The sequence below is a fragment of the Numida meleagris genome, chromosome 5 (assembly GCF_002078875.1).
Source record: "Numida meleagris isolate 19003 breed g44 Domestic line chromosome 5, NumMel1.0, whole genome shotgun sequence".
In the NCBI taxonomy this organism is placed as follows: domain Eukaryota; kingdom Metazoa; phylum Chordata; class Aves; order Galliformes; family Numididae; genus Numida; species Numida meleagris.
In genome coordinates, this window is record NC_034413.1 from 30,859,413 (window position 1) to 30,886,657 (window position 27,245).

Consider the following 27,245-nt stretch of genomic DNA (forward strand, 5'->3'; position numbering starts at 1 on the left):
ATGCCTGGTTTGAGTAAGTCTGTGCCCATTGTCTAGGCAGCATACTGAGTGTTCAAGTTTTGGTTAAGTCTGATACACAGAGTAACAAGATTCAAGTACTTAGCTGCCAGTTTTGTGCCAAAGTGTGATTCTGAGATGATGCCTTAGTTAAGGAAAAGGAGATTGCAGTAGTAATGCACAAAGTTTCTGGAAAAAGAAATAAGATTTATCCAGAAAAAGGGCTTCTTTAAAAAACAAAAATAAATAAATTTGTTTGTTCATCTAAGATAAGGCTAAACATACTTTTGTTAAGAAATAAAAGGATAGAGTTCTATTTGAAAAGTAGCCAAACAAGATTAATTCATAGGAGTCTCTTTCTAGAGTGACACACATTTCTTAATGCATAAGATACTGATGGGGGAGGCATTCTATCCAATGGATACCTTGAGCAAAAATATAGGAAGAGTGGCTCTCTTTCTCTCCTTTCATACCTTGAAAAATCAAAGTGTGAATTTATTTTAGCACACTTGAGACAACAGAATTCACTTTGAGAAAAGAGAAATATAGGGCTGCTTGGGAGCTGACGTATGTTTCTGAAAACCAGTACTGTAAGGGCTCTTTTACTTGGGAACAGTTTTCTTTGTATTCTTTCATTTACCACATATTTTCTGACTTGTTCTATTCTGCTTTTGTGTTTTAAGTGTTGACAAGGTTTATTTGGACATGTATTTTGCTTATACTGGGCACATATGTTATTGCCTGTCAGTTTTGGTCCTCGGCTTTTGCTGATGCAGGAAATTAATGGAGTCTTCAGTTCAGGCATTATGATAATAGAGTGCTCAAGGATGTGCCATCACCAGCCGCAAGACTCAATAGCTCATACTACCAATAAGCTCTTCGCCCTTTGCATTGCTGTATTAATAACCTTCACATTTTGTATTGTGGTATTTTACTGTTGGCCTCAACACGCCTAAATAAAGACAAGTTGTTTGAAATGCACCAGGAGGAAAGGGCAAGGAAGACTTATTTTCTTTTGGGGAGCATATCTCTTTACTGGTGGCATGCTTTCTACCTATTCAAAAGTAAACTTCAAGGTGACTTATCAGTCTTAGCCAGCCGTGGTGAGGGATAACATTTTTAGAGAGCTGCTATAGAGGAAGGATGGCAGTAACTACTGTCAAGGGGATATTTTACCACTGGACTCAGAATAGCTGTGCTGATCTAGACTGGCTGCAGAGCTCGCCACATACCCACGTTAATTTCTTCTTTTTGTCATACTCGTTGTGGTAACGTTTTGAAAACAAGATAGGGTGAATCGAGACCTTGGGAAGCGGGGTGAGGGTGTTGAAAACCTTTATACTGTCTTTTTGCTTAGAGGTGCAGAGTGCAGGACAGAAGATGGAAAACTAATGCTGAAGGGAGAGTGTAAATATAAAGATGATAGGAAAACAGGATATATGGAAAACAGAGAGTGGATCAGAAAAGAGAATGGCAGGTGGGTTACTTAGTCACTGCTTGCAAATAATGCAAGGAAGCTGTGGAAGGGGGTTCAGTGGTTTCTCTCCTCCTTTCCTGGCTGACCTTAAATTCTTGAACTTCCTATGAATTGTGGGTCCTCTGGAGCACACAGAGGCTGCTGCTTGTGATGATGATGTCAGATGGTGGATAATACCACAAGGTGGTAGTCCAAGCAATTCCATTCCTGCAAAAGACAAAGCACAGTAAGGTGTGACAGGTATCCCTTTCCCCTTCTTATGAAAATGTAGTTAGAGCTGTATAGCTCTTTGCTGTTATCTCCTTGATCCTTGTAAGGCCTTAACTCCAGGAAAATTCTGCTTTTTTGGAGAAATCCTTTCTTTGAAAGATGGTTTTCTTGACCAAAGAAGCTTAAAAAAAATAGTAGTTAGCTTTCTTCCTGTCTCCCTTAACGTCAGCCATGGTGACTAGTTGGGCAAACAGAGCATGGTGCTCTGTTCCATGTTTTCAGATTGTGGGAGCAATTATTTCCTGTCATGTTTCTATCTAGTGTGGAGCTCTGGGACAAAGCAGACAAAACTCCTACCAGCAGGCTGGCTGGAGTGGTTCGCACCAGCTCCCCTAATGTCCTTTCCCCCTGCTCCCATGCAAGTGAAGTGCCAGAAGGCACAATCTGCCCCACAGCTGATGAGCCGCATGACTATTTTCAGCTGCTTTTAAATCATTTGCTGTCTTATATAAAAATAATTGAGAACTACAGTATAAAGCCAATAGCTCTAAAATAGCCTGACTCATAGAAGATGGATAGTCCAGAGGAAACATGATCCTGCATGACCAGGCATCTCTGGTCTCCAGCCTGCTTAAATGCAGCTATTTTAAACATCAGGAAGTAGAAACTACATTGCCTATCTATAAAAAGCTACTTAAAAATAAAATTGCTAGATCCATATCTTGTAGTGCAGACTTGTATCATAAACATGTCTTGTATGCTGGAGTCAAAAATAAGCCCTTCAGCTTTTTTTTTTCTTCTGCTGATGGTAGATAGCAGGGGTTTTGAAGCATTTGTCTGGTTTGTTTTCCGGAACTGTTAAGCCATTTCTGCTTTGGATATGTTTTGTTTCTTTTTTCTTTTAGGAAATTTTCCTAAGAACTAAGGTCTATTAATTGAAAGGTGGTTATTTGTCATTTCAGCAGTGGCGCTTTCAGTGTGCAGCAAAAAATCTGTATGCAGGTAATGCATTCTAACCAAAGGGAATGGGCTTTGTTTATGTACATATTTACTGAGACAAATATATGGGCAAGTCTCCTAAGTTTAACCAAGTATGGTACGTAAGGGTTAAGTATTAGCTGGAAGCACAAATAACAGGTATGACCACATAGAATTTTAGTCTACTATTGGTGAAAACTTGGAAATGTTTTCTTAAAAATGAAGCTTCTAAAAGCTCACTTAAATTTGCTGTAGAAAGCCATTTTTCATAAATGCTTCAACTGCAGATCCACAGAACGTAACTCAGGATGCCTTCAAAAGATCCAAAACCTTTTGAAACCACCTAGAACACTAGACCTGTGTGATGCCATGATGCTTTGTCATCTTTGCTGAAGATGCAGCTTATAGCTGCATTCCCTATTGATTCCAGGCTAATAGTGTAAGTGCAGCAAACCCTGGAAGTAGGTTATCATGTCTCCCCCTTTCCCTTCCAAAACCAAAGTCTATTAGTAGTTTCAGAACAGTTTTTTTCTACACAAGGGCAAGGCTCTGGGGGTGGACAGAGATGCAGGGAGGTGGCTTTTCAATTTTTCTGAGGAGCTAAGGTACTAGAGGACTTGTGTTACTTAGCAGGAATGGCTCACAAACTCCAGGTGATAACAGAGTAATTGGGACAAACTGAGTAAAATGTACTGAGCAGCTCATTGCCCATCAGCATTATTAACAGTGGCAGAGAAGTGGTGGTTCCTTGCTTTGCAGGTCTGCTGAAGGAGGTAATGAGCAAATACAATGAACATTTTACAAATCCAGGACTTGTTTCTTGTCCCTCTACCACCTTAGCTAGGAATAAGCTTTACCTTGTTTTCATTTGGGTTTGAACTTCAGCCAAGAAGGTGAAGTCCAGATAAAACTAATCCATCATTCTTTTGGCTCTTCTTAGCTGTGGCTTTTGATTTCTTTGTTCTTTCAGAGAGGTGGATTGTTTTTAGTTTTGTTTTGTCTTTTTTTTTTCCCCTAATGAAGTAATGAAGTTCCATGTAATAGGAATGGTATCAGAAGCTGAGATTAAATTGTTTATTGAGGATGGCCAGGCTACAAGAACAGTGACTGGTACTGCAGTAAAGCACACTGCATTAAGTGATAAACGGTGCTTTAGTGATAAGAATGCTAGAAAAGCTCTAATGTAAAGCAGGCTAATAAGAGCACAGGTAGTGTGCTGGACAAGCAGGTACTCTTTGCTTACAGGAAGGAGCAGGCCTGGCAGACTTTTAACCAGGATATATGCTACAGCCGGACCAGTAAGGAGACAAATATCCAAACAAAACCCACAGTACTGAAAGACAAGCCTCCTCAGCAGTGTACATTTTTTTTATTAATAATGTGAAAACAAGACATTTGTTGCAAACATCTGATGTCAAGGTGACTGTTACCAAAGGTATCCCAGAGATGTGAGGATTCTTTAAGAGTAACACTCCCAAAAAACAGAGCTTGTTAACTAACTGCTGCCTTTTGAACCTCAGCATTGCTGGAGAATTATGAAATCTAAGGGGGTGGGCCAGAGCCTGAGATACTGCAAGGAGATACTGGCTTTACTATGCAACAAAAATGTATACTCTCCTCTGCAATATACTGCACAAAATCTTTATCTATCTCAGCTCTTATTAGTCTGCCAGCAGACCTACTGGGGTAGATCTACTACCCCTACTGGGGTACGACTGTTTAGGAGGGTAGATAGTGATAGGACAAGGGGGAATGGTTTCAAACTGAGACAGGGGAGATTTAGGTTAGATGTTAGGAGGAAGTTTTTCACGCAGAGGGTGGTGACACGCTGGAACAGGTTGCCCAGGGAGGTTGTGGATGCCCCGTCCCTGGAGGCATTCAGGGCAAGGCTGGACGTAGCTCTGGGCAGCCTGGTCTAGTGGCTGGCAAGCCTGCACACAGCAGGGGGATTGAAACTAGATGATCATTATGGTCCTTTTCAACCCAGGCCATTCTATGTTTCTACTGAAAGTAGATTGTGCATCTGGCTATATATTGCGTTTACCTGCTGCATTTGGCTGTTTGTTAGCTGCTTAACACCCTGTGTCCTAAAGGGACTAACAAAAACCTATGTATGTGACTGAGATCTTGATGCAGACGTATCAGAGGAGATCTGTGTTGGAAAATAAGTATATATTTTTTTTTCCAAACCCTTCCTTAATTTTGTTCCATTTGACCACATGTCATTTTGGTGAAAGTGGAATCCTGATGTGTAAAATCTTTAATGCATGATCGCTACAGTTTTTTGTTGGGTTTTGTTAATCAACAGCCTAGAAAATATACTGCTGTACTGTCCTGAGCATTTGACGCTTTGGCATTTGAGAGAGCCCTTTCACCTGAGCAAATGCAAAAACTGTAGCAAAAAAGGATCTTTTTTGCAAAGCAAAGATGAGTAAGGAGGGAAGTCTGGGAAATCAAGTCATATGGTGGGCAAGACAAGTTTGCTTCTTTAAAAAATCAATCCAAGTGGATTTAGGATTGAAACAGATCTAGAAAAAACATTCTTTCCATAGGTACTGTACAGAGGTCTGGTGGTAATCACAGACTAAAAGCACTTCATTGCATATGTTGAAATATAATGTAGTCATTTAACAAGTTGCTAGACAGAACCGTCCTGCATTGAGACTAAACTGTCATAAGCAAAGTCATTACGTTCTTGCAAAAACTTCATTATTGTTCAGATTCAAGATACGTGAATTTTTTTACATACTTAAATCAGAATAATGATTTATTCCATATTTGTTCTTCTGTGCTGTGATTAGAAAAGTTTCTGTTATTAGAACAGTCTATCAGTCAGATGTAGTAGGGCTTATGAATACACTAGGAAGCAGAACACACATTAATTAATGTTAACATTTCACTGGTCTTTTAAAGAGCTATTATAGCTATGTTGCAGCCGTTGCTTTTTTATTACATTCTTAGATCCATGTTGTTATAACATTGTTTCATCAAAAATTTTCAAGCTTATGTATCCACCTCTATTTTTACAGGCCTTGGAGGGGGTTGATCTTCAGATCTTTCAAACTAGATTAAAGCTAACTAGCATCAGGCAGTCCAGCTGTTTTGATCACAGTGTAATGATCTTGATTAAGTATCAGTCCCAATAAACACAGTGCTTAAAAATTCTGTATGTCCTAAATTACGTGCAGTTTAGTATTAGTGGTGAAGGAACACGTGACTAGCAAAAGCAGAAGGACTTGTGGCAGAGTTTGGCACATTGCATCCTTCTTTTCAGTGGCTGTAACACAGTGCCATGACGTATTGCTCAGAAGTGCCCTGCTGAAACCTGCCAGTATAAAGACATGATAGTTTGACACTGCAAAATGAGTACTTTTCATCTCTGTGCAGTTAAATAATCCAATATTGTTTTCAAGTAATTTAAGCAAATGTGAACTTACAGATTTATAGAAAAGCAAAACACTAACATACAGTTATTTAATAAGTAGGGGGAAAAGTGAAAAATCATCAGAATTTTAAGAGGGGAACATAAAAAGTGACAGAATATTAGACTGTTTCTCTGCCTCTGAATTCGCTCATGACTTGAACAGGATGGATTCTCTTCTTTGCAGAACCTTTTCTGACAGCCGCATAGATTTCTTCTGGCTTCTCTCTTTTAATTAGGGGCTTCTTCTCTGGAGCTTTCATTCGCCACATCACAACAGGATGTCGTGGGCCAGTAGGACTCTGTATCTTGATAATCTTTGTGGATGCAATGTAGGACATCTTCACTGTCTGCACCACAGCGTTCATTAAATTTTTGGCAGCCTGAATTAGGGAAGTGACACTATCCAACTGTAACAAGAAACAGAAATGTAAGTCTAGGAAACCAGTCTGCTTTTAATAAAATCACAATATTCTCAGGATTAAACAACAGTTAAAACCTAAGACTAATATAGTAAAACATAATTTGTTTTCTCTTGGTGTGCTTGATCATTATATTCATATTATGTTGCTCAGAATTAAAGTGATATACCAGAATCTGTGCTGGTGAAGGATAAAAGCTTATTTAGATGTTTGTCACTTGCCTTTCTCTAAGTGTGAATTCATGATTCTTGTCTGCAGGGTACTGCAATTACCACTGATGGGTAATGAAACCACCTCAAAGAAGAGCTATAAAAATTTTACCCGTTATTTTCTTTGCATCAGCACTTGGCAAATTCTCCAGCTGCTCCCATCACATTCCAGGCTTGCTCACATGCTTCTGAGCATTGCAGGGATATTGTGAAGTAGCTGGATTAGTAGCTGCTGAACGTAGTCTGAAGGACCAGAGTTTTTAAGGCTTGTAAGAGTGGGATAGCACACATAAATCGCAGTGACTGTGTGGTCCTTTTTTTTTTTTTCCAGGAATGAGAACTTTGAGAGGCAGAATGCAAAACATGCATTCTGCATCACATGTTATTATATTAAACAGCATGCTACATAGCCAAGCAAATGTTAAAGTAAAGGTATTTTCCATAGATATCTCTGGAAATAGAAAATAGTACATCTTGATTCTAACTGAACATTGGCTGCTGGAGGAAAAAAAAAACAAAAAAGGCAGTTTTAACTAGTATGCTAGCTCTGCAGTACTGCTCTGTATTGTAATACAAGAATTGAATATACTGCTGCCTTCTCACCTAAGGTTTGGATGGTGTGTAGGGACTGAAAGCAGACGGTGCTGGGGCCACTTGACTTTCTTAGTTCTCTCCTTAGACCCAGTGACTTTGGCAGCCTGGACAGAGGCTGACTTGCCAGTGTTGCACAGCACAGCTGTGTGAAAGGCAAACACAGACCTATGGCATGTGCTGAGTAAAGGCGTTTTATTCTGACATAACCCTGTCCCGTAGTGAATCTCAAACTCTAGTGTCTTAGTTTTAGTTGGGACAGAATTGTTTTCTTTAGAGTTCCTGGTGTGATGCTGTGTTTTGGTTCTAGGAGAAAAACAATGCTGATAACACACCGATGTTTACAGCTGCTGCTAAGCAGTGTTGTACAGAGCCAAAGCCATTCTCAGCAAAGGGCCCAAGGACCTGGGAGGGAACAGAATGTGGACAGCTGACTTAAACTGGCCAAAGGGATATTCCAATACCGTAGGACATCAAGCAGAAGGAGTTTTGAGGGGGGTGGGAACTCATTGCTCTCTCTTCCACTGCTTGGGGGACTAGCTGGGCATTGGTCGGGGGTGGGGAGCAATTGCTTGTGCATCATTTGTTATGTATATTTATATATTCATAGTCATAACTATTTTCCTTTCTCTATTTTGGTAAAAAATTTTATCTCAACCCATGAGTTCTACTTTGTTTTGTTTTTATTCTTTCCTCCATCCCATTGAAAATGGGGGGAATGAGCAAACGACTGTGGTGCTCAGTCACCAGGAAAGTGTTACTTGTTTTTTTTTGTTTGTTTTTGTTTTGCCAGGTTTGGATCATAGCTAAATGATGCCATAGTTCATGTTAAGCATGGTGCTCACATTTATTTACAATTTAATCATTTGAAATGAATGCTGTCTTCCCCCTTTAATTCACAGTACTGCTGGTGTTTTGAAAGTGTTCCCAGGAAATGCTAGGAGCACGTATATATGGTATAAATCACCTCAGCGAGTAGATTTTTATTCAAAGACACCAGACTGTATTTAATTACCATGCTGACAATTTCAATTGAGAAGGTATCTCCATTCTGAATAGCTTTAAGAAAGCCCTTTATTTATTCTAATCTCATTTATTAACATTTATTGTTTATATTTGTTATAAATACATAGGTTGCTCCAAAGGTAATGCTTCCTAGTCATTTCCATGGAAACTACAACAGATACAAGGAGCACAATAGAGCTCAAATTCTCAGCTACAAAACACTACTTCTCAACATAGTGACCACCAGTAGCTGATTTGCGCAGATGAGCTGATTGAGACACTCTTCATTTTGTGGTGTGACAGCTGTACATGGCTGTCCAGAACATGGCTTGTCTTTCATGCTGCTGTTGCTGCTGAAACACACCATCCCACTGCCTCACTGTGCTTGCATCCACTGTTTGGTCTCCATGAACACTCAGTGTTCAATGAATGTCAGTGGGTGTCATTTTTTCTGCACAGAGGAATGAAAAGACACACCTTTGCTTCAGATTGTGTCAGACTGCCCCTCTGCTGCCATCTGTCACATGGCAACAAAATGCAAGGGAATATTGGTGAGAAGTTTCAACCTCTACTGCCATACCGCCACCATCTGCCTCTGATGTTGTCAGCCAATATAATAAAATAGGAGGCATTACTTTTGGAGCAGCCCTCATAAATAATGCCCACCTGAGCAACCCACCATTTTATCATGTTCTTGCCAAAATAAGGAAGAGGAGCAATTAAAAAAAATGTGAAATTTGCATCAGTTTGCAAGGATGAGAGCAGCACTATTTTCTCAAAGGAGGGATGTTGCGTTTTCTACTTATTGCACATGCATTTGTATGTATAAAGTTGAGTACAGAAATACTGCATGTGTGTGTACACAGCCATGTTGTTTAGCAAAATCTGCACTTGCATATTCCTCCCTCTTCAGTAAAAGCAATTAAGTCAGTCAGTCAGTCAGTTCCCTAGAGGACCATCAGTTTTAATGGAAGAATGATCTTCAGTTTGATCATGCAGCATTTCTAAGTAAGTCTTTTTCTACACAGACTTGCAAACTGATGTGTTAGCAAAGGTGGGCTCCCCTTAGCCAGGTCAGATGAATTCTTGAGTGAACTGATGAGGTGAGAGGAATGTGTTACTGTCTGTATAGCTGTTAATTCTTTGACTTCTTTATACACAGGACTGCATGTAAGGCAAAAAAAAAAAAAAAAAAAAAACAGCAATAGGTAAGGAAAGGGCTGGATTTACATTTTTGGAATCAAATCTGAACTGAAAGCTCTTCTTTAGTTAATAGGAAACATTCCTCCAGAAATTCCAGGAAAAAAAAATAATTTTTTAAATGCTAGGAGGACTAAATGCATATAATCTAGGAAAACATGTAAAATTTGGCATGGCCTTGAAAGTTCATTCCTTGCTGCAGCACAAGAGATTTTTTGAAAGGATTTCCACTTCATGACAGTTGTGTAATCTTTGCATGACAGTATATTAAACCAAGAAGACAGGTTTTTGGGGACCATCATTTTTAGAGTTTAAGGAAGCAGGCTGCCCAGCCAGTCTAGAAGGCTTAGCAGTTCAACATAATTCTTGTGATGCTTTTTATGCAGAATAGCAGAGTTTTGTGTGTCTTCAGGCTGTTGCTTTCTAGATCAGCTGGCAAAGCCATGAAAATCCTTTTGTTGTTTGGTTGATAGTGGCATTGTAAGTACTTGCTTTTCTACCATTCTGTATAGTAACACCAACATGTAGCTGCTGCATGCCAGTGGAGAGAAAGAAAAAAAAAAGCTAATTTTGTCTGTAGCAGAAAAAAAAAAAAAAAATGGGCTTATGGAACTTTGGTTTCTAAGCGACTGAAGTAAGTTTCTGTAATTCTTCCACTTTCTGGCATCCAAAGGTCCTTTCCACAAAACAGCTGTGAGCTCTTAATAGTCTGCAGTTCCTTCATCACACCATTGTGAACAAGAAAGCTATTTTTATTTCTTAGATCATCATAAAAGAATAAAAAAAATAGCATTACGGCTATCTTAATTTTGATAAGGTTGTACTGCAAACAGTTCGTGTTTGAGCACATCAGACTGCTCATAGCTTGACACAAGCTCAGCGGAGAGGAAATCTATCAGACTTTTTAAATGTTAAAAACCTGAGGACTAAACCCAATTGTCCAGTTCTACCAAACTGAACCAGCTGAATTCCACAGCCCCTTTGCCTTGCCACAGGAACCAAAGCGCTGCCATGTTATTTGTAGTAAGATCTGCAGATGATGCTGTGAGATGCAAACAGGTGTGTAGAAACAGATACCCAGAATAAAATTATGAAGAACACATCTGGTGCACTTCCAGGGTAAAAAACAGAATACTTGAACAGCACTAAGGATGTTTGCATTTGTTTTTGTGCCGCATTTGCTGTAGCACGTGTGGGTGGGATGGAGGTGGTGGTACAACGTCAGGATGGGCACAAATCTCCATTGATTGTATGATGCTCTTGGATAGGCAGTGCAATACAGAAAAACTTACTTAATGCCATCAATATCCATGTTATTTACACTGTCTTAGTATCTATCTGTTTCCCCTAAGTTTTCTGGATGAATCTTACGCTGGTCTTACAAATGAAAAATGCTGCTGCTGTGAAGCAAAAACATACAGATATTTCTTTTGGAGAAGCTTTTAGGAGATGTTCTTGGAGCTACAGATAATAAGAATCAGGCATGTCCATTTTATCTTTTTTTTTTTTTTCTTTTTAGAGAGTAGCTGTTTTTATACTTGAATGACAGTAATATAATAGAGTTTGGTGTAAATCTGTTGTTCTTCTATAAACCTGATGTACTTGAGGATTATTTTCACTTGGATACTTTTACCTCAAATAAATATTCAATAGATTCTTCAAGGTTGCCTAAGAAAATTGATGAAATGAAAGATAAAATACTCATTGAGCATTTACGTTCATTTTATTTAGAGACATGTAGCTGCAAATTCTTCTGTCTGTATGAAGTGGTATATAAGGATTCACACAGGCTCTTTTGCCTGACTCTCACGTTCTCTCTTTCTGTAAAGACAGTGTTCCAGCCTCTGTATTTCAGAGGTTGGACTGTGTCAGTCAGAACTGACTACCATATCCTCCCCCATCTAAATAAGTCATCTGTCCTATGAACACTGTCCTGTGGCAATAGAAATATGGAATGATTCTTCAACCACAGTTAACTTCTCGTAAATAAATACAGGGAAGACCTTTCCCAACCTTTCCAAACCCTTCCCAACCATTCCCAAGTTTTGCTACCTTTTCCCGCAGTAGTGGCACGGTATGCATACTCTCCATTAAATAACAAAGCCAAAAATAATGTGGTTGAAAAAAAAATACTGAGTTTTGAAACTCTTCTTTAAAAAATATTTACATGTGTTGTATTTTTCATATTTTCTATAATAATGCCTTGGGTGTAGTAGTAATCTGTTAGGAAGTGTAATACAATAACTGATACAGTTAATTATTTTCATTGTTCAACAGTGCTAAAAAGACTCATGATTTAGAATTTATAGAAACTTCAGTAACTTTCTCTGTTGACTAAGAAAGAGACTCTTGCTTTGTCATGTGTCAGCAAGAGCTGTTTCTGTTGCAGTTAATGACACAAATACAGAATTTTCTAATTCTTGAAGCATGTAAATAAGTCACTCTCCTGCTTGTATTCCTTGCATAAATCTGCAGATGCTGTCTCACTGACGTAAGGATGTCATGGTTTCATGATTTTCGGTTGTTGGTATTCCACATCATAACATCATGTAGTGAATGTACCTGGTACTCAGAAGAGAAGGACTACTACATTCCCCATGGCACTTTGCTCCTCTGTTACCATTTTCCAGCCGGAGGGAAAAGATAAAAGCTCACAGTATAAAAACTTGCAGATCACGAGACCTCGTCCCTTTTTCCGCTGTCTCTCGTCTTGGCAGCACCTCGCTCTCCAGCCGTCTTATCGTCAGAAGTAGAGTAAGGCCTACCTTGATTTTGGGACATTCTCTCTCTCTGTATTGGATTTATCAGCTTAAATTGTAATTATATTGTATTATAGTGTGTTGTTTGGCATTCCGATATCTTATTTAGTAAATTAGTTTGTTTCTCCTCAGATTGTTGCCGCTGTTCTTTGCTCTCAGGGCCATCTCCTTACCCTTTTTCCCTTTTCCCGGGTGTCTGAACCCTTCTTTTCTTTTGGCTCAAAGCTTGCTTTCTGAGGTATATTTTGTGATAAGACTCTAACTTACTTACCAAGGAGACAAATGGTGGGTGTCGCCGTGTGGCAATCAACATCAACCGTGTGAACATTCGAAAGCATTTCCTTCAGGGCTGTTTGCCCCAGGAAGAGAGTGCTCAGGAGTGTTTACTGGCGGAAGATCTGGCCTGTGACCAAGTAGCACCAGCTTGGTATGTGAGACTGGGGAATGCTACCATCGTATCCTGTGAAAAACAGGATGCGGGTGGGCACCTCCCTGCTCCCTCTTATCTGCTGGCAAGGCCCGGAAGATGGGTTTTCTGCTGGGATCCCAAAGCCGGAAGCTGCCACTCCAGAGAGAGCTGACTCAACCACTAACTGTCACTCCAAAGAGAGCTGACTCGACCAATTTGGACTTATAAATAAGTTCGTACTGCTGTTGGAGGTTGTCGTCGACCAAAGGGGTCGTCGACCAAAGGGGTTGGTCAACCAAAGCGGTTGGCAACCGAACAACAAGCCCTGATGACCCATCACCTGAGAAGATCAACGTCGGCGCTACAAACAACGCTGGACCCCTGGTGGTGACTATCTCTCTTGCTTTCTACAAAGACTCCTTGCTTTTTTATCTCTTTTCTATCGCCCACCTTCCCTTCCCCATCTCCCTAAGCTACTAGGATTTGTAATAAACTGGTCGGGCTAACATTTGACCCGTTGTGTCTTAATCTCGCCGTCGGGTATACATATATTAAAAGAACCCCTTCTCCCTCCTGTAAATTGGAGCGAGACACCGGGGCGTGGGCCCGTGGGTCCCCCGTCCCCTTTGTCACGGAACCGGGCCAACACCCGTAAACCGTTGACAAAGGAAGTGGCAGACAATGCAACATACTACTTATGAAACATTTCTTGATAACATGCAATATATGTTTCATGCATAACATATTTGTTAGAATGCCGGTAGGGATACTATTGACTGATCTCCCTTAAACAATGTATTATTTTTTTGCATGGAAGTTTTAGAATTTGAGCACAGGTTTAACAATTGGCTGCTCACAATCTCCCATGTCCTATTTACAGTTCATCTAGAATTTCATTTTTAATACAGGTGAAAATGAAAACTAAGAATTGAGTATCAAACACACAACTTACTCAGTGTTAGATTTCTGAATATAAAAATATTTTGGAAACAAGGTCAGCTATTAAAAACTTATCTGCAAAGTTTTTTTTTTAAAATAAAACTAATCAAAGAATAACTGATTTGATTTGAGTATTTCTAAAAAGAGCGTGAAGTCTACGTTTTATTGCAGAATGATGAGTTACTAAGTGTTAAGGTAAGGATGCTTATTACACTGTGCTTCTAATTTTTTTTAGCCTTTTTATTTATGAGGTTTTTCTGTTAATTTTTTTTCAGTTCTTTCAGTAATGCTGCTATAAGAAAAAAATCAAGAGATTTAATCACTGAATTGCAAGATAGAATCTCTTAAAAGTTGCAGGATAATCACCCTAAATGTAAATACCTCAATCAAAATAAGCAGTCTGTCTGGAATGAAAACCCAACCACTGAAGACTCCAGAGTTTTCCTTTGTCAGGTTCAAGATTTAACAGCAGTTACCTTGTTTTCTGAACTGAGGATATTTACACTCCCAGCTTTTCTACACACAAAACAGTGATAATTTCATCTTAATTAAAAAAAAAAATAAGATCTTAGGATAACAGTTACAAAAGAAGATGGGTGTTTGAGAAAGCACAGGTAAAGGTCAAAAGTTGGACATACTTGATTAATTAGCATTTTTCTTCATGTAGCTGCTAGATGACATGCAAACCTATCATAGACTCAGTCCTCACACAAGATATGTTAATATAAAATAAGCCAAAGAGAGACTTTCCGTTGTGAATTTTCTTTCTCGTTACTGAGAACTGTTCTCTCTGCCTCAATAAGCCTCTTTTCTGCTCACCTTTGCTTTACTGTGCTGCCCCTTGGAACATCAAAGATTTCATCCAGGTTTGTGAAACCAGGTTGGGGAAATCTGCTTCACTGTGTGGGTGGGTGGCTAACCCAGGGCCATTAATTTTTCAGTAAGCTGAAACTTCGTAAAAAACGTGGTTATTCCATTGGTTATCTGTGTCTATCATTAACAGTCCTCAAGGATATTTGGAGTTTGTTCTGCTTTTTACCCATTTTACAGGTGGGGAAATTGAATCCAATCAAGAAAACAACTATTTTTACTTTAATTTGCATCAAAATGGACTCAAGTCCCATAATTAGACGAGATCCTGTGTCCAAGATAAATGATAAACAACTTACATAAGTACTGGAAGACTATTTCCCTGAAACACCATAACAGAACATATTCTTAGGGGCAGTTAGCTGAATCCCTCCTATGTTCTTCTGCTTTTGCTTACAGGAAAGTTTTACAAAACAGGAGACTGATTTCAGAAAACAGTTGCTTGAGAAAAAGTGAATAGTATGGTTTAATTTAAATCCTTTCCTTCCTGTCTTCATCAACTGCTGTAGTTTGTGAAGTGGAGACAAATGGTTTAATTCCAGGTGCCTGTTGGAATAATCTTTAACACACTGAAGGTAAGAACTATAATTTATATCCTGATTTTGCAAATAAGGAAACTTAGAAATGCTACCTCTCCTGTGGTGTATGTTACCAGTACGAAATGTACTGGTACGTCCTTCTTGAAAAAAATGCTTCTAGGTAGATGCATTTTAGAAAGCAATAGTAACTGAACTGTCCCTAGATAAGGGAAAAACATCATCACTTTTCATGCCTCTAAAGGCCAGGGGAATTTTATGTACAGACTTACAAGTATACATTAAGCAAGCACATGCAGTGGAGGATGTAGTGTTATTTAAAAAAAAAAAAAAAAAAAAAAAAAGACATTTTTGACAGCTCTCAGTGAAATAAAGTTTTAAAATAGTATCCCATCTCCTGGTTGTTAAAGTAGAGATTTAGAAAAGGAGTGTTTTATTACTGTCAGATTCCAAATGCTAAGTGATGATATTACGCATGGGCTAAGGCACTGCCAGTAGCTCTCTACCATGAGTTTGTCAACTGAACTGAACTAACAGTTCGCCACGATGTGGAAAAATAATAGCAAAGAGAAGCAAGCTGGCTCAACAAGGAACTGTGCTCTGCCTCCAGCACAAAGTATCAGTTTTGTCAGAACAGCATCTATGGACTTACTGAAGCTCACTAAGCAGTACAGACAGGACAGCATTACCATAGTTAGTAAAACAAACTGCCCACCCTCAATAAACGAGGGGGCTGTTTCAGTAGCCAGTATCTCAAGAAGACTGCCAACTTGTTGCTAAGCCCTTTGCTCCCATTTTTAATTCCTGCAGGGACACATTCTGCTCATCACCACTTCTTTATTTTTAGGAGGAAGAAACAAACCTAACAGAAACCCTAAGAGCAACTGCAGTGCATTACTACACATCTCATCCTCTGCCAAAGGAGCAACTCTTACAGACTTAGGCAGAATGCCAGCTCTTGCTGTGTGGCTCCTCTCTTGCAGTGACTGAAAACCTCTAACTGTAACAAAGGCATACTTTCCTGGGGTGTGGTTGTCCAAGGAGTGTAATCTACCATCTACTTTGCAACATGCTAGCTTATACTTCTTACTAAGTTGATGCACTTTTACCTTCAAATCTGAAATGCTTATAGAAATATCTTGCATGCAACTTCTGATGTAACTAGCATGGTAACTAACTCAGTAAGTGAAAGACATTTAAATCCAACTTTTAAGCATGAAGTCAGAAGCATTAAAGCACCTGCATTTGACACACAAGTAGACTTACGTAACTGTTTAAGTCAGTCTGGTTTTCCAGAGGACAAGAAGAAAATTCAAAGATAAATGAGACATTTGCAGGAAAATCAGTGAAGCAGCCTTCAGTGTACAGGTACGGCTGGCATTAGCCAGAGAGAAGTTCCTTCTTTGCTATTTAGTAAATTCTGTGATAAGGCAACTCGGTTTTTTTTCTTTTAAAGGCTGAAATACTTTCTTCTCTCTTGACAAACACAACATTTCATTTCATAAAACGAAACAAAAGAAGATACTGTCTATAAATAACACAAAAAAGACTTGCTTGTCAGGAGTCTCAGAGCGAGATGCTCACATATGTTAATTTTATGGTGTGGTAAGATTTTTTTTTCACTCACTATTGAAACCGGTATGCTCTCAGCATGCAAAATCTATTCTTGTGCAGTACTTGTAAAAAAAAAAAAAAAAGTATCAGCTTTTCTAAACAAATGCAATTACTTTCAATCTACATACCCCAACTGTTACCCCATTATTTTGTGCCCGAAGAGACAATTCTCATTAACTAAGTATTCTGTATTTCCTGTTTCATCATACCTTGTGAAAACTTGAGAATCCTTACCATTTTTACTTATGCAGTATACAAAGTGGCAATCTGTTAGATTTGTTTAAGTATTATTATGTGAGCATGAAAGACCAAACACAATGCAAGAATTTTTAATGGATGAAAAAACAGAACTGAATGAACAGTTCTTCCTCAGTTCTTCTGTACATGCTCCTTTTTGTAAATGCTGTAAGCAGGGCTTTGACCATCTACTGAGCCACTGTGTTGTAGTAGGCATGTTACTGAGTACTCGGGCTGTAACGCTGAAGGTCCTTCCTCATATGCTTGCTATTGGTTCACCTACTTTACTTGAACCCATGTCGTAAGAAGGAGAGGCTGTCCTTCTTTGTTTTCATAACAAGGTGTATAACAACTCCGTGTATGGCCTTTCGGAAGAGAGTGGCCAGAGCGGGATATTCAATATGATTGGCCAGGGGCCTGCGTGAGCTTCTGGAACAGTCTAGTAAAAGATAAGATATACTATATAGTTTTGTAGCTTTTAACAATAAACGCCATTTTGCCGCTCATCATATTGATGTGTAAATGCGACGAGGTGGCCGGGGACAGAAAGTAGTCCTTGCGGGCAGGGTGACAAGTTACGAACGGAATATCAGATGTGGTGGTCTTCACTACACCACTGTCAGGTGTGAATGTATTGGAAAGGGTGCTGTCTACAGAAATGAAAGCAGTAAGATACACTAAGTTAGTTTAGAGGGCCTGAAGTCAAAAAGCCACTAACTGAGAAGGGCAGTTAGGAGGACTGTCAGCAGGACAGCCACAAAGCATTCTAACTGCCCCAGGAAGTCTTCTTCCCTAACTTCATCAAGAGGAAGATACTGATAAAACAGAACTTGTGAATTAGCTCTGTTTCACAAGAACACTCCTTTCTTCTGAATATTCACAACATGTGTTACGTAACAAGTACGTATAGAATACATACAAGTAAGAAAGAATACATTTTCTGCTCTTTATCCTTACATTCTTTCCTCTGATTTGGTGTTTAGATTTAAATGGAGTTATTTCTTATGATTTTTCATACCATTCTACTTTTGTGAGGAAAAACTTTTGAAATTCATTGAGACTAGAGTCAAATCAGAGATCATCAAGCACAGTTCCTACTGACAGAGGAAGGAAGGTGTAAGGTAGGTATATTTGCCATCTTAGGCCTGTACAACTGTGTTTTTAGGTCTGGACCTGGTCTGTCATCAGTTTTGCTCAATGACTCTCATGCTGCAAGAACAAACTTGGCTTATCAGCGTGGACATTGATATTAGCCATATTTATGTGGAATTCTGTAATTTCTCACACGAGAGCAGCTTACTGCCTTAGCTCTTCTGTTTACCTACAACAGCCCAAGAGAGAGACAGGAACTACCAGAAGGGAACTACAAGGAGCAGAGAACACACAGATGAGGGAGGGCTGTTTATAATAAAGTAGTTGAGTCTTGAGCATCTATATGCATGAGAAAAGAAAAATGATGGGGAAACAGTGAAAGCTAGAAAGTAGAAACCTGTACATAAAATCTTATACATGCTTTCCTGTACCAGATCATCACCATCCAGAAGAAGGATACAGTTTCATATACATGTATTTCAAGACTCATCATTCCTGTACTTCATAGGTAATGTGAACTCTGTTACCTGCAAGGGCATGTCCTCTTTTTTTCTTAATCATGCCTGATGTCTCTTTCTGGTTGTTGCTTTTTATTAGCATTACCAGATGAAAGAGGATCAGTACTGGGCAGAATACAATCCTACTCCAGGTACATTTCAGATGCCTTAAAAAAAAAAAAAACTTTGCTAATGATTTTATGTGAACAGAATCTCAAGATTCAGCAGTGTTACATAAGCCATTAAAAACACCCTTCTGTCTAGAAGGGTGAAATTTAGCTATCTGACAGATAATCCGTAGATAGAGCACAGATGTTCTGGCTGCAGATTTTCTACAGCATTTGAATTACTTATAGGCTCCCAAATCTTCTTCTGTGTGAGAGAGATGGACAGACACACATGGTCAGCTTCTGTGCTTCCTTACACAAACTGCTCTTTAATCTACTTTTTGCAATGCAAGCAGCTAACTCATGGTCAAACTATGAAGCAAGCCCTCACACGGGCTTTAAAAGATGGTTTTTGCTCAGGTTTTTTAAAAAAGCAATCAGTAATCATAGAACCGTTACAGCTGGAAAAGACTTATATGATCATCTAGTCCAACCATCAACCCATGCCTGTGAGTACTCTAGACCATGTCACTCACTGCAACATCCAGCCTTTTCTTGAACACCTCAAGGAACTGTGACTCCACCACTTCCCTGGGCATCCTGTTCCAATACCTGACCACTCTTTTGGAGAAGAACATGTTCCTTATATCCAACCTGAACCTCCCCTGGTGCAGCTTGAGACCATTCCCTCTTGGAATTATCACTAGTTACCTGGGAGAAGAGGTCAACCCCCAGCTTGCTACAACTTCCCTTCAGGGAGTTTTAGAGAGCACTGAGGTCTTCCTCAAGCTGCCGCTTCTCCAGACTAAACAATCCTACTTACCTCAGCTGCTCCCCATAAGGCCTGTGCTCCAGCCCCTTCACCAGCTTTGTTGCCCGTCTCTGGACATGCTCCAGGGCCCCAGTGTCTTCTTTGTAGTGAGTGGCCCTCATGTTGAAGTGAACATAGCTTTTGAAGCGTGGCCTCACCAGGGTTGAGTACAGAGCGACCATCACCTCCCTGCTCCTACTGCCTGCAATATTTTTGATTTAAGCCAGGATGTCACTAGTCATAAGTATTTTGTTCTCAACTGGAAGTACAACTATGGGGAGCAGTTGTTGTGTATACAACCATACAGCTGTGCATACTTGGTATTTAAAAAGACTATAGTTTCATTAAAACTAATTAATGTAGAATAACAGTGAAAAAATACCTTTTAAGAATCTAAAAAGAAACAAAGATCCACAAGCAATTGCGATTCATACTTCATTTTCTTTTAGTCTCTCCCTAACATGAGTGCAAAAAAAAAAAAAAAAAAAGAGAATAAAAGAAATTCAGGTCTATACTAGAACGTACCATGAGTACAGGAAAGGACAATGTAAATTGGTGAGATTTTATTTTGTATTGACAGTAATTCATGCCATTTTTCTACTTACAGCAGACATGATGAGCTCTCCACCTAGATTCTGGATTTCTGCTTTAACTTGACTGCAGATTTTGAGCTGATGGGAGTACAACTTGATCTGTTCTAGGTAAGCCAACAAATCCTGTTTACATGACTGGTCTGGACACTGAGGATTAAGAGAAGAATAGTAAAGCATATAAATTTCATTTCAGACATCATATAAAATACTTAACTGAGGAGTATTCAAATCACTCAGATAAACTTCCATGTATTCACTTTTTCTTTTACACGGCAGGGCCTGCTTTAGCAACACTGCTAACCACATTACTTAGCGCACAGAATGACTGCTTTTCCTTCACTTCCTAAGAGGTTTTATTTCTAAGGTATCTAAAAGTGATAGTTAAATGGGCAAATGTAAGCACAAATGCAAGAAGAGTGTTAGCATTTATAAAAGTTATGCTTTGTCTTCTAATATCGATGTACTTTTTTTTTTTACATGTTCTATCCAGTTTATTCAGCTTAATGGCAGATGTGCTGTTTCAGTGGGAACGGGAAACTAAGAACATCTTATGGCTAATTCACTGATTTCAATACTTAAAAAAAAAATAACATCTTTCTGCCTTCACTTCTGTGATCTCCCAAAATACCTGGAGAGGAAATACAAGTTTAAATAAATCTGTGATGTGCTAAGAGGCTGAAAAAGCAATAATTGTACTTAATTCAAGAAGCACTTCACATAAACAACTGGCTTTGTTGAAGAAATGTGACAGTTGTTTAAAATGGGATGTGTTTATTTAAAGTGTGATGATTCTGTATTCTTCGTGACTCTGCAGTAGTAAACCGAAAAGTTTGTGTTTTGGGCTTAGAAGAGGCAGCAAAGAATAGCAAATGAATCTGAAAAATTGTTGATTAATATGAATTAAATATCAGTTCTTACCTTGTGTTCAGCTAGATCTGTTACTAGAGTGCTTTCTGTACTTCACCATAGTTTAAAAGAAAAACAGAAGAGTTTCTCGACATCCTCTCTTTCTTAACACGCACCATTTCCAAAGTGTTACCAGTATTCAAATCTCAGTGACTGTTCAGAAATCTTGAATACTTGTTTACTTCTTACACTCATTCATGAAAAAATCTGTCCTTCTGGCCAAATCCACCTCTTCAAGCATCAGAACTATCCTAAAGGTCTATTTCTTAGAATAAGATGCTTGCTTTTCTACTTCTCTGTGATTTACTTTTCTTTTCCCCACTGGAAAAACTCAACAGATAGACAGATAGGGTGCTAATGCAGTATCTCATCCATTTCAAGTTGTGACAGCATCAATTATAGAAGCTCAGAGATGACACTATTTTGATTTCTTACACAGTACTCTTATGTAACATTTGCAGGTTAGCCACATTTACTATCTTCCTTGCATACGCTTAGGGAAGAAATGTGTAAAATTTTAGGAAAGCCAAAGATGGTACGCACCAAAGATAGGGAAAACGTAATCCAAAAATAAAAAGACCTTGAAGTTAAACTAGTTCTAGCAAAAATACTGGTCCAGTGCTCAGCAGCATTTAGAAAAGCAAGTGTAAGGCATTATTGGAAAAAGGCATAAACACATTTCGTAAGCCCGTGGTATAACCACAGCTTTACTGAAGTACAGCTATATTGAAGTAGAGCCTTACTTTACCTGGTGCAGCTATGGAAGTATCCTGAAATACATGCCATCATTTTACTGAGTTCTGTGTATATACACTATTGACCTAAATGAACCTTTGGTCTGACACAGTATGCCCATTTTTATGTACTTTACCCATAAAACTTTATGGGATACGAGGCATTCCTAGGAGTAAAGATAACATTTTATATTACCTTAGGCAAGATACAGTGCTATAAAGAAAATTAAAGTCTCATACCTTATAGCGTACCCCAATCAACCATAAACAGATGTTAGAAAGAAATGTATTCTGTGAAGAGGGTATTCCATAAGGAACCCTCTACATTTTACTCAGAAACATCTGGTACAAGCAACACCTGCTTACCAGTGAGACAAAACAGCGCAACAGAAAACAATTTAAAAATACTGAGATTAATCATTCCACAGCCCATTGATGGTTCCCAGTTCAATGCCTAGCACAGAGAAACAAGTTCTTAGCTAGAATTCCTGGTAAATAATGAGGGTTTCTTTTCAATATACGAGGGCTGCTCCAAAAATAATGCCTCCCTTTTGTTATGTTGGCCCACAACATCAGAGGCGATGCTGGCGGTATGTAGAAGTTGAACCTTCCCACCAGTAGTCCAGTACATTTTTTTGCTGTGCGACAGATGGCAGCAGAGGGGCAGTCTGACAAATGGCATCTGACATGGAACAGTGCATGAAGCAAAGGGCTGTCACTGAATTCCTCCATGCAGAAAAAAGTGGCACCCACTGATATACATTGATGCTTGATGATCATTTATGGAGACCAAGCAATGGATGTAAGCAGATCAACAGGTGCGTCTCCAGCACTAGCAATGGGAACAGTGGGTCGCCTACGCTGGTGCAGATTTTGGTGAGCGCACGCAGGCTCTTGTTCATTGCTGGCAAAAATGTATAGCTAATAGTGGTGACTATGTAAAAAAATAATTTTCTGTAGCTGAGAATTTGCTCTATCAAATATTGTAATTGTGCTTTTCGTGTCTACTGTAGTTTCTACAGAAATAAATAGGAAGCATTACTTTCAGAGCATCGTACGCATATCGGAGTTAGTGGAATGTTAACAAGGGCTTTCTGTAAGAAAGGAATCAGAACTGCATCCAAGAGAATATCAACAATAAACAATATTGTTCCTACTATATTTTGATTTCACCCCATTTACTAACAAAGTCAGCAGCATTTCCTTACAATCTGAATCTGTCTTCATGGTGAGCAATACTGGGCATGGTCATACACAAACCCACTACTCTACATATTTGTGTATACGTAATTTATTGCAACTAATTGTTAGCTGTAAGTTTTTAGGTGAGCTGCTCATGTAATAAGATGATCATTTTGGCACACCTGCTTGATTCATATCTATCAGCTATCAACTTAAAATATGTTGGGTTTTTTTTTTTTTTTTGATTTCAGGACAAGTTTCCTAGGTACATGAAAACAACCTCTTAATTAGGAGATTACCTGATTCTGTAGAAAGAAATGTTTCATATTGATCCCTACACTTCAAGGTTTTTAAAGTAATTAATGTTTTGTTAATGTGCTGACTAGAAGACCACTGTGCATTGAGGAGTTAGAGAAGCTGAGCAGGCTCAGGCCTCTGCATAGACCATCCTTTTTGTTTGACATCAGAAAAGAAAACTAGTGTTGGTTGTTTTTTGTTTTTTGTTTTTTTTGTAAGAAAATCCTGTCAATAGCTCAAATGATGGAAATGGGGGATATCTCTTGCATGGGCAGGGAACATCCAGAATGCTGTGCTCAGAATCAAAAGCTCATTTGATGCTACACCACACTGGGTTCCCACCCTCTGAAGGGACATAAGATTACTTACACTATTTCCTCCTTACAGTTAACTCTGATAAACAGCATTTTAAATGATACATCACAGTGTGAGTGCCATTCTTACTGGGATCATAATGGAGCAGCAACTCCTGCTGCTGAACAGATTATTATTGAGGAGCCTTGTAGTAAAGATCTTCATCTGCAGCATATGTCATTAAAAACAGGAGGTAATACCTTAATCTTTTTTGGGCTTTCATGTCATGCATTTGACAATGAATTTGAAATAATCTTATTTAAATGTATCAGAAATATACTTGTGATTAGTTTGACTCAGTTGATGCTGAATGTGCTACTGTTATTACGCTTGCAGTTGCTAACTCTAAGTCATCTTTAAGTGCTGTGAATATGGACTGAATTTTGCTGATTTTAACACATAGTGTCCCTTTCTTTCCAACACAGGAAGAAGATCTTAGAAAAATTAGAAGTGAAGAACAACATAACAGAGATGCTGTTGTGGCTGATCATTTGATAAAATACTGCCAATAGATGTTCAGGTAGCTTTTTTCCTAACACAAAAGCCATACGAAATATGTAATTCCACAGTTCCCAATTTTGATTCTCTGAAATTACATGGAGCGTGAACAAAAATCATTCATTTGGAAATGTTTTATGTCATGTCGTCTCAAAGAGATACAACAGTGATTCTTCATTATGCAGTGATTGCTTTTTCCAGGTTTTTTTCTTAGATTTCAAGCTAGATAGAGGAAATAGAGCAAGTTTTGCTTTTCTTCCTCACATGTCTCTTTGAATACTGAAAATGCTCATCATATGTTACATAGGTCCTGATAACAGCAAAGGCATAGTCAAGTCCTGGGACAACTGTGAAGATGAAACTAATGTGGCCTAACTAAATGACAATATTAGAAATGACAACAAATAATTGAAGTGATGTAGGGTAAGCTCAATAGGAGGAGGAGGAGGAGTGGTGAAGAAAAATAGATGCATGAAGAATGCATGGACCTTTATCTTAAAACACATACCTGAAAGGTGGTACAATGTACAGCCAGTTTTCTCTTTTGACATAAATAATACAAATCCATTTTTACATGCCATTTAAAAGTTACACATAATTTACTTTCTACTAAAAGAGAACAGGTGAACTATTTTGCTAAAAAAAATAGGTTAATGCCATTGAGAAGGGTGTTCACAAAACTGTATCAAAATTCATGTTCCAGCCTGGACACCGAATTCTTGAAAGGTTCCTTCAGTTTAAACCAAATTCATTGAACTGCTATCAGGTAGTTAACAGAATGTAAAATTTCTTCAAGAGAGCAGAGCAGAGGAAATTTGGTAAAATAACAGAATTGTTAGACTTCGCAAATGCCATGTAGAATGAAAAAAGCTGAGAAAAATACTCTGTATGGAAAAGGATATTAAAAACTAGATATTAAAAAAGCAAGTGAAAAATCAAAAGTGAGCAGTAGAAATAAAGTATGTGAGGATGTGGAAGACAGCAAATATACCTTCCTTTTCTAGGCCTAAAAGCCAGCGACAAAGGCTAGGAAAGTAAATAGTTTTAATACTTGCAGACTGAAATTTCACTGCATTGTTCTTTCTGGCCTGTTCTGTAAGGCCCTACTGACTTGACTTACATGAGACAAGTTATTTGTATTAATGTGCTGAACTACCATGCTGCCACCTGACCCAGGAAAACGACCATATGAATCGTGTTTTGCTTTTTGGCTGGTAGAGTTGGTTTGGTTTTGTTTTAGTTTAGTTTTTTTTGTTGTTGTTATTTGGCTTATTTAGCTGGTAGAAGCTTTTAGAATTAACTGGAAATAAAGTAACTCATAGCTGTAAAACTTTTTGTTTTATGATGACAGACATTTCTTTGCAGTGGTAAGAAATCACCTCAAGACTTCAGGTATGCAGATGGCAGAATTCCGTCGAGAAGAGTATTTAGATTGAAAGACATTTGACATCAACAGCTCAAAGAAAAGGCCAGTAATAGGGGAAAAAGATGGTAGAAGGAAAACCGAGATGTAACAGAAAGCAAACATTCAGGAAAATCAGATCTAGAAATGTCGTAACTGTTTCTGTAAGTGACCTTCTTGGGTGTTGGAGCTTCCGTGCACAGGTTAAGTTGTGACAAAGGTTAATGCACTGCTACATAAATAACCTACCTGATTGGCAATCAGCCGTGCTAGGACATCCATCCTTGATCCTGACTCTGAAATCATTTTTGCTGCATTAATTACATCAGATGTGTTCTTCAATGGTCCTCTACCCCTTCAAATGAAACAGAGACATTATTACATTGTTCAAAACTGAGAATAAATCATAACCATGCAGATTAGGCACAGAAGAACTCAAGTGATTAAAAAAAAACACTAATCTATACAGAAGCAACATTAATTAAATCCCTGCTTCCAAGTGTTTTGTTTTCATGTCCCACAAATTTGCACTGCATGGCATCAACTGGATGCAGAAGAACCAGAAAAATGTCACACATTATTTCCATACTGCAAGTGCAACCCATGCTAAATCCTAAGAACGTGGATTTTTAAGCCCAGTTCCAGTATGTTACACATAGATAATTCTGAGGGAATAGTGAAGGTTTAGTACAGACTGCTTGTGCTGCTTGCTGTAATTATCCTGTAGTTATACAATGTTTTTGTTCCTTTCCCTTCCAGCAGTTTCCTGCTAAATATTACCTAGTAAAGTATTTTCTTGTAAATACAAAAAAGAAAGTTTATCAGAGTGATGAATTCTGAGACTTATTGTGGATGTCTGGTCAGGAAACTCAGGTTATAATGGGTGTATGCAAGCATAAATTAATTATGAACATGAATGCAATGAAAACTAACAAATACCAGTCAAAACTTGTACATGCTGTATCTGAAAACACTAAGTAGTTTTCAGAACAATTCACCGTAAGTGTAAAGTTCCTCTGAACAATTTGTCAAGGACCCACCTTCAGGCTTCTTCAACACTGAAATACTTCAGCTAAACTAAAAAGCAACATTTATTTTACCTCCCACTTATAAGGTACGCACCCATGCTAAATTCAGCTCTGCATTTCAGCTTTTTTGACAGATTTGTAGTAAAAAACCCTCGTTTAACCTAAAACATTATTGTATGGAGTTACACAAGCATTCAGTAAAAAGCCAGTGATGACAACACAACACTGCTGGTAATGGTTAAACTCTTAATAAATACAGTGTTTTACAAATAACTATTCATTGATCTTTGGGGAAAAAAAAAAACGTGCTTTACAAATTATTGTTGAAAGCCTACACCTGGAAAAACCTAGAACTGGATACACTGGATATTATTTTGCTACAAAAAGGTATTTTCTTGTCATGAAGAACCTACTGAGGGAATTCTTCACTTTATAGCAGAAAAGTAACATATGTGGGGGATGAATTTCCAGATCCTATGTTTACAGGTTGAGTACTCTTATGCCCTTCAGTGTCCTTCATTTGCCTTTCCCAGTTTTTTTTTTTTTTTTTTTTTTTTTTTTTTACCTTCTACCCCCTAGTAGTACAACAGAATACTTACATTGCATACTGAACCTATACAAAGGAATCAAACAAATGGTCTAGCATACATCCTGTAAAGTTAAAATCCAGTCTTATCAGTGAAACTGTATGAAAAATGACTGTAAAGAATCAGGGAAAGGAGAGTGGGGAGTAGCAGTGGCAACTGATTTTTTTCTCTCAGCCGGGGAAGGTTATGGAGCAGATTGTCCTGAGGGAGATCACACAGCATTTGCAGGACAACCTGGGGATCAGGCCCAGCCAGCATGGGTTTGTGAAGGGCAAGTCCGGCT

The 27,245-nt window shown here is 38.5% G+C and overlaps 1 protein-coding gene and 1 long non-coding RNA gene across 7 annotated transcripts in view; one reads left to right on the top strand and one right to left on the bottom strand.

The window, feature by feature from the left end:
* Window positions 1–27,245, top strand: part of LOC110399833 — a 296,244-nt gene that overhangs the window by 252,371 nt on the left and 16,628 nt on the right. For all 6 annotated transcript variants that reach the window (XR_002439427.1, XR_002439428.1, XR_002439429.1 and 3 more), the window contains 7 exons: window positions 14,887–15,062; window positions 15,871–16,391; window positions 17,858–17,995; window positions 18,401–18,474; window positions 19,989–20,082; window positions 23,481–23,640; window positions 23,873–23,967. This is a non-coding gene — a long non-coding RNA (uncharacterized LOC110399833). The remainder of the gene's footprint in view (window positions 1–14,886; window positions 15,063–15,870; window positions 16,392–17,857; window positions 17,996–18,400; window positions 18,475–19,988; window positions 20,083–23,480; window positions 23,641–23,872; window positions 23,968–27,245) is intronic.
* Window positions 4,540–27,245, bottom strand: part of CTNNA3 (catenin alpha 3) — a 460,862-nt gene continuing 438,156 nt past the window's right edge. The window contains exons 16-18 of the mRNA XM_021399187.1: window positions 25,597–25,702; window positions 19,987–20,121; window positions 4,540–6,493 (exon numbers count right to left, since the gene is read on the bottom strand). Of these exons, the coding sequence (XP_021254862.1) occupies window positions 6,206–6,493; window positions 19,987–20,121; window positions 25,597–25,702 (529 nt within the window). The 3' untranslated portion in view covers window positions 4,540–6,205. The remainder of the gene's footprint in view (window positions 6,494–19,986; window positions 20,122–25,596; window positions 25,703–27,245) is intronic.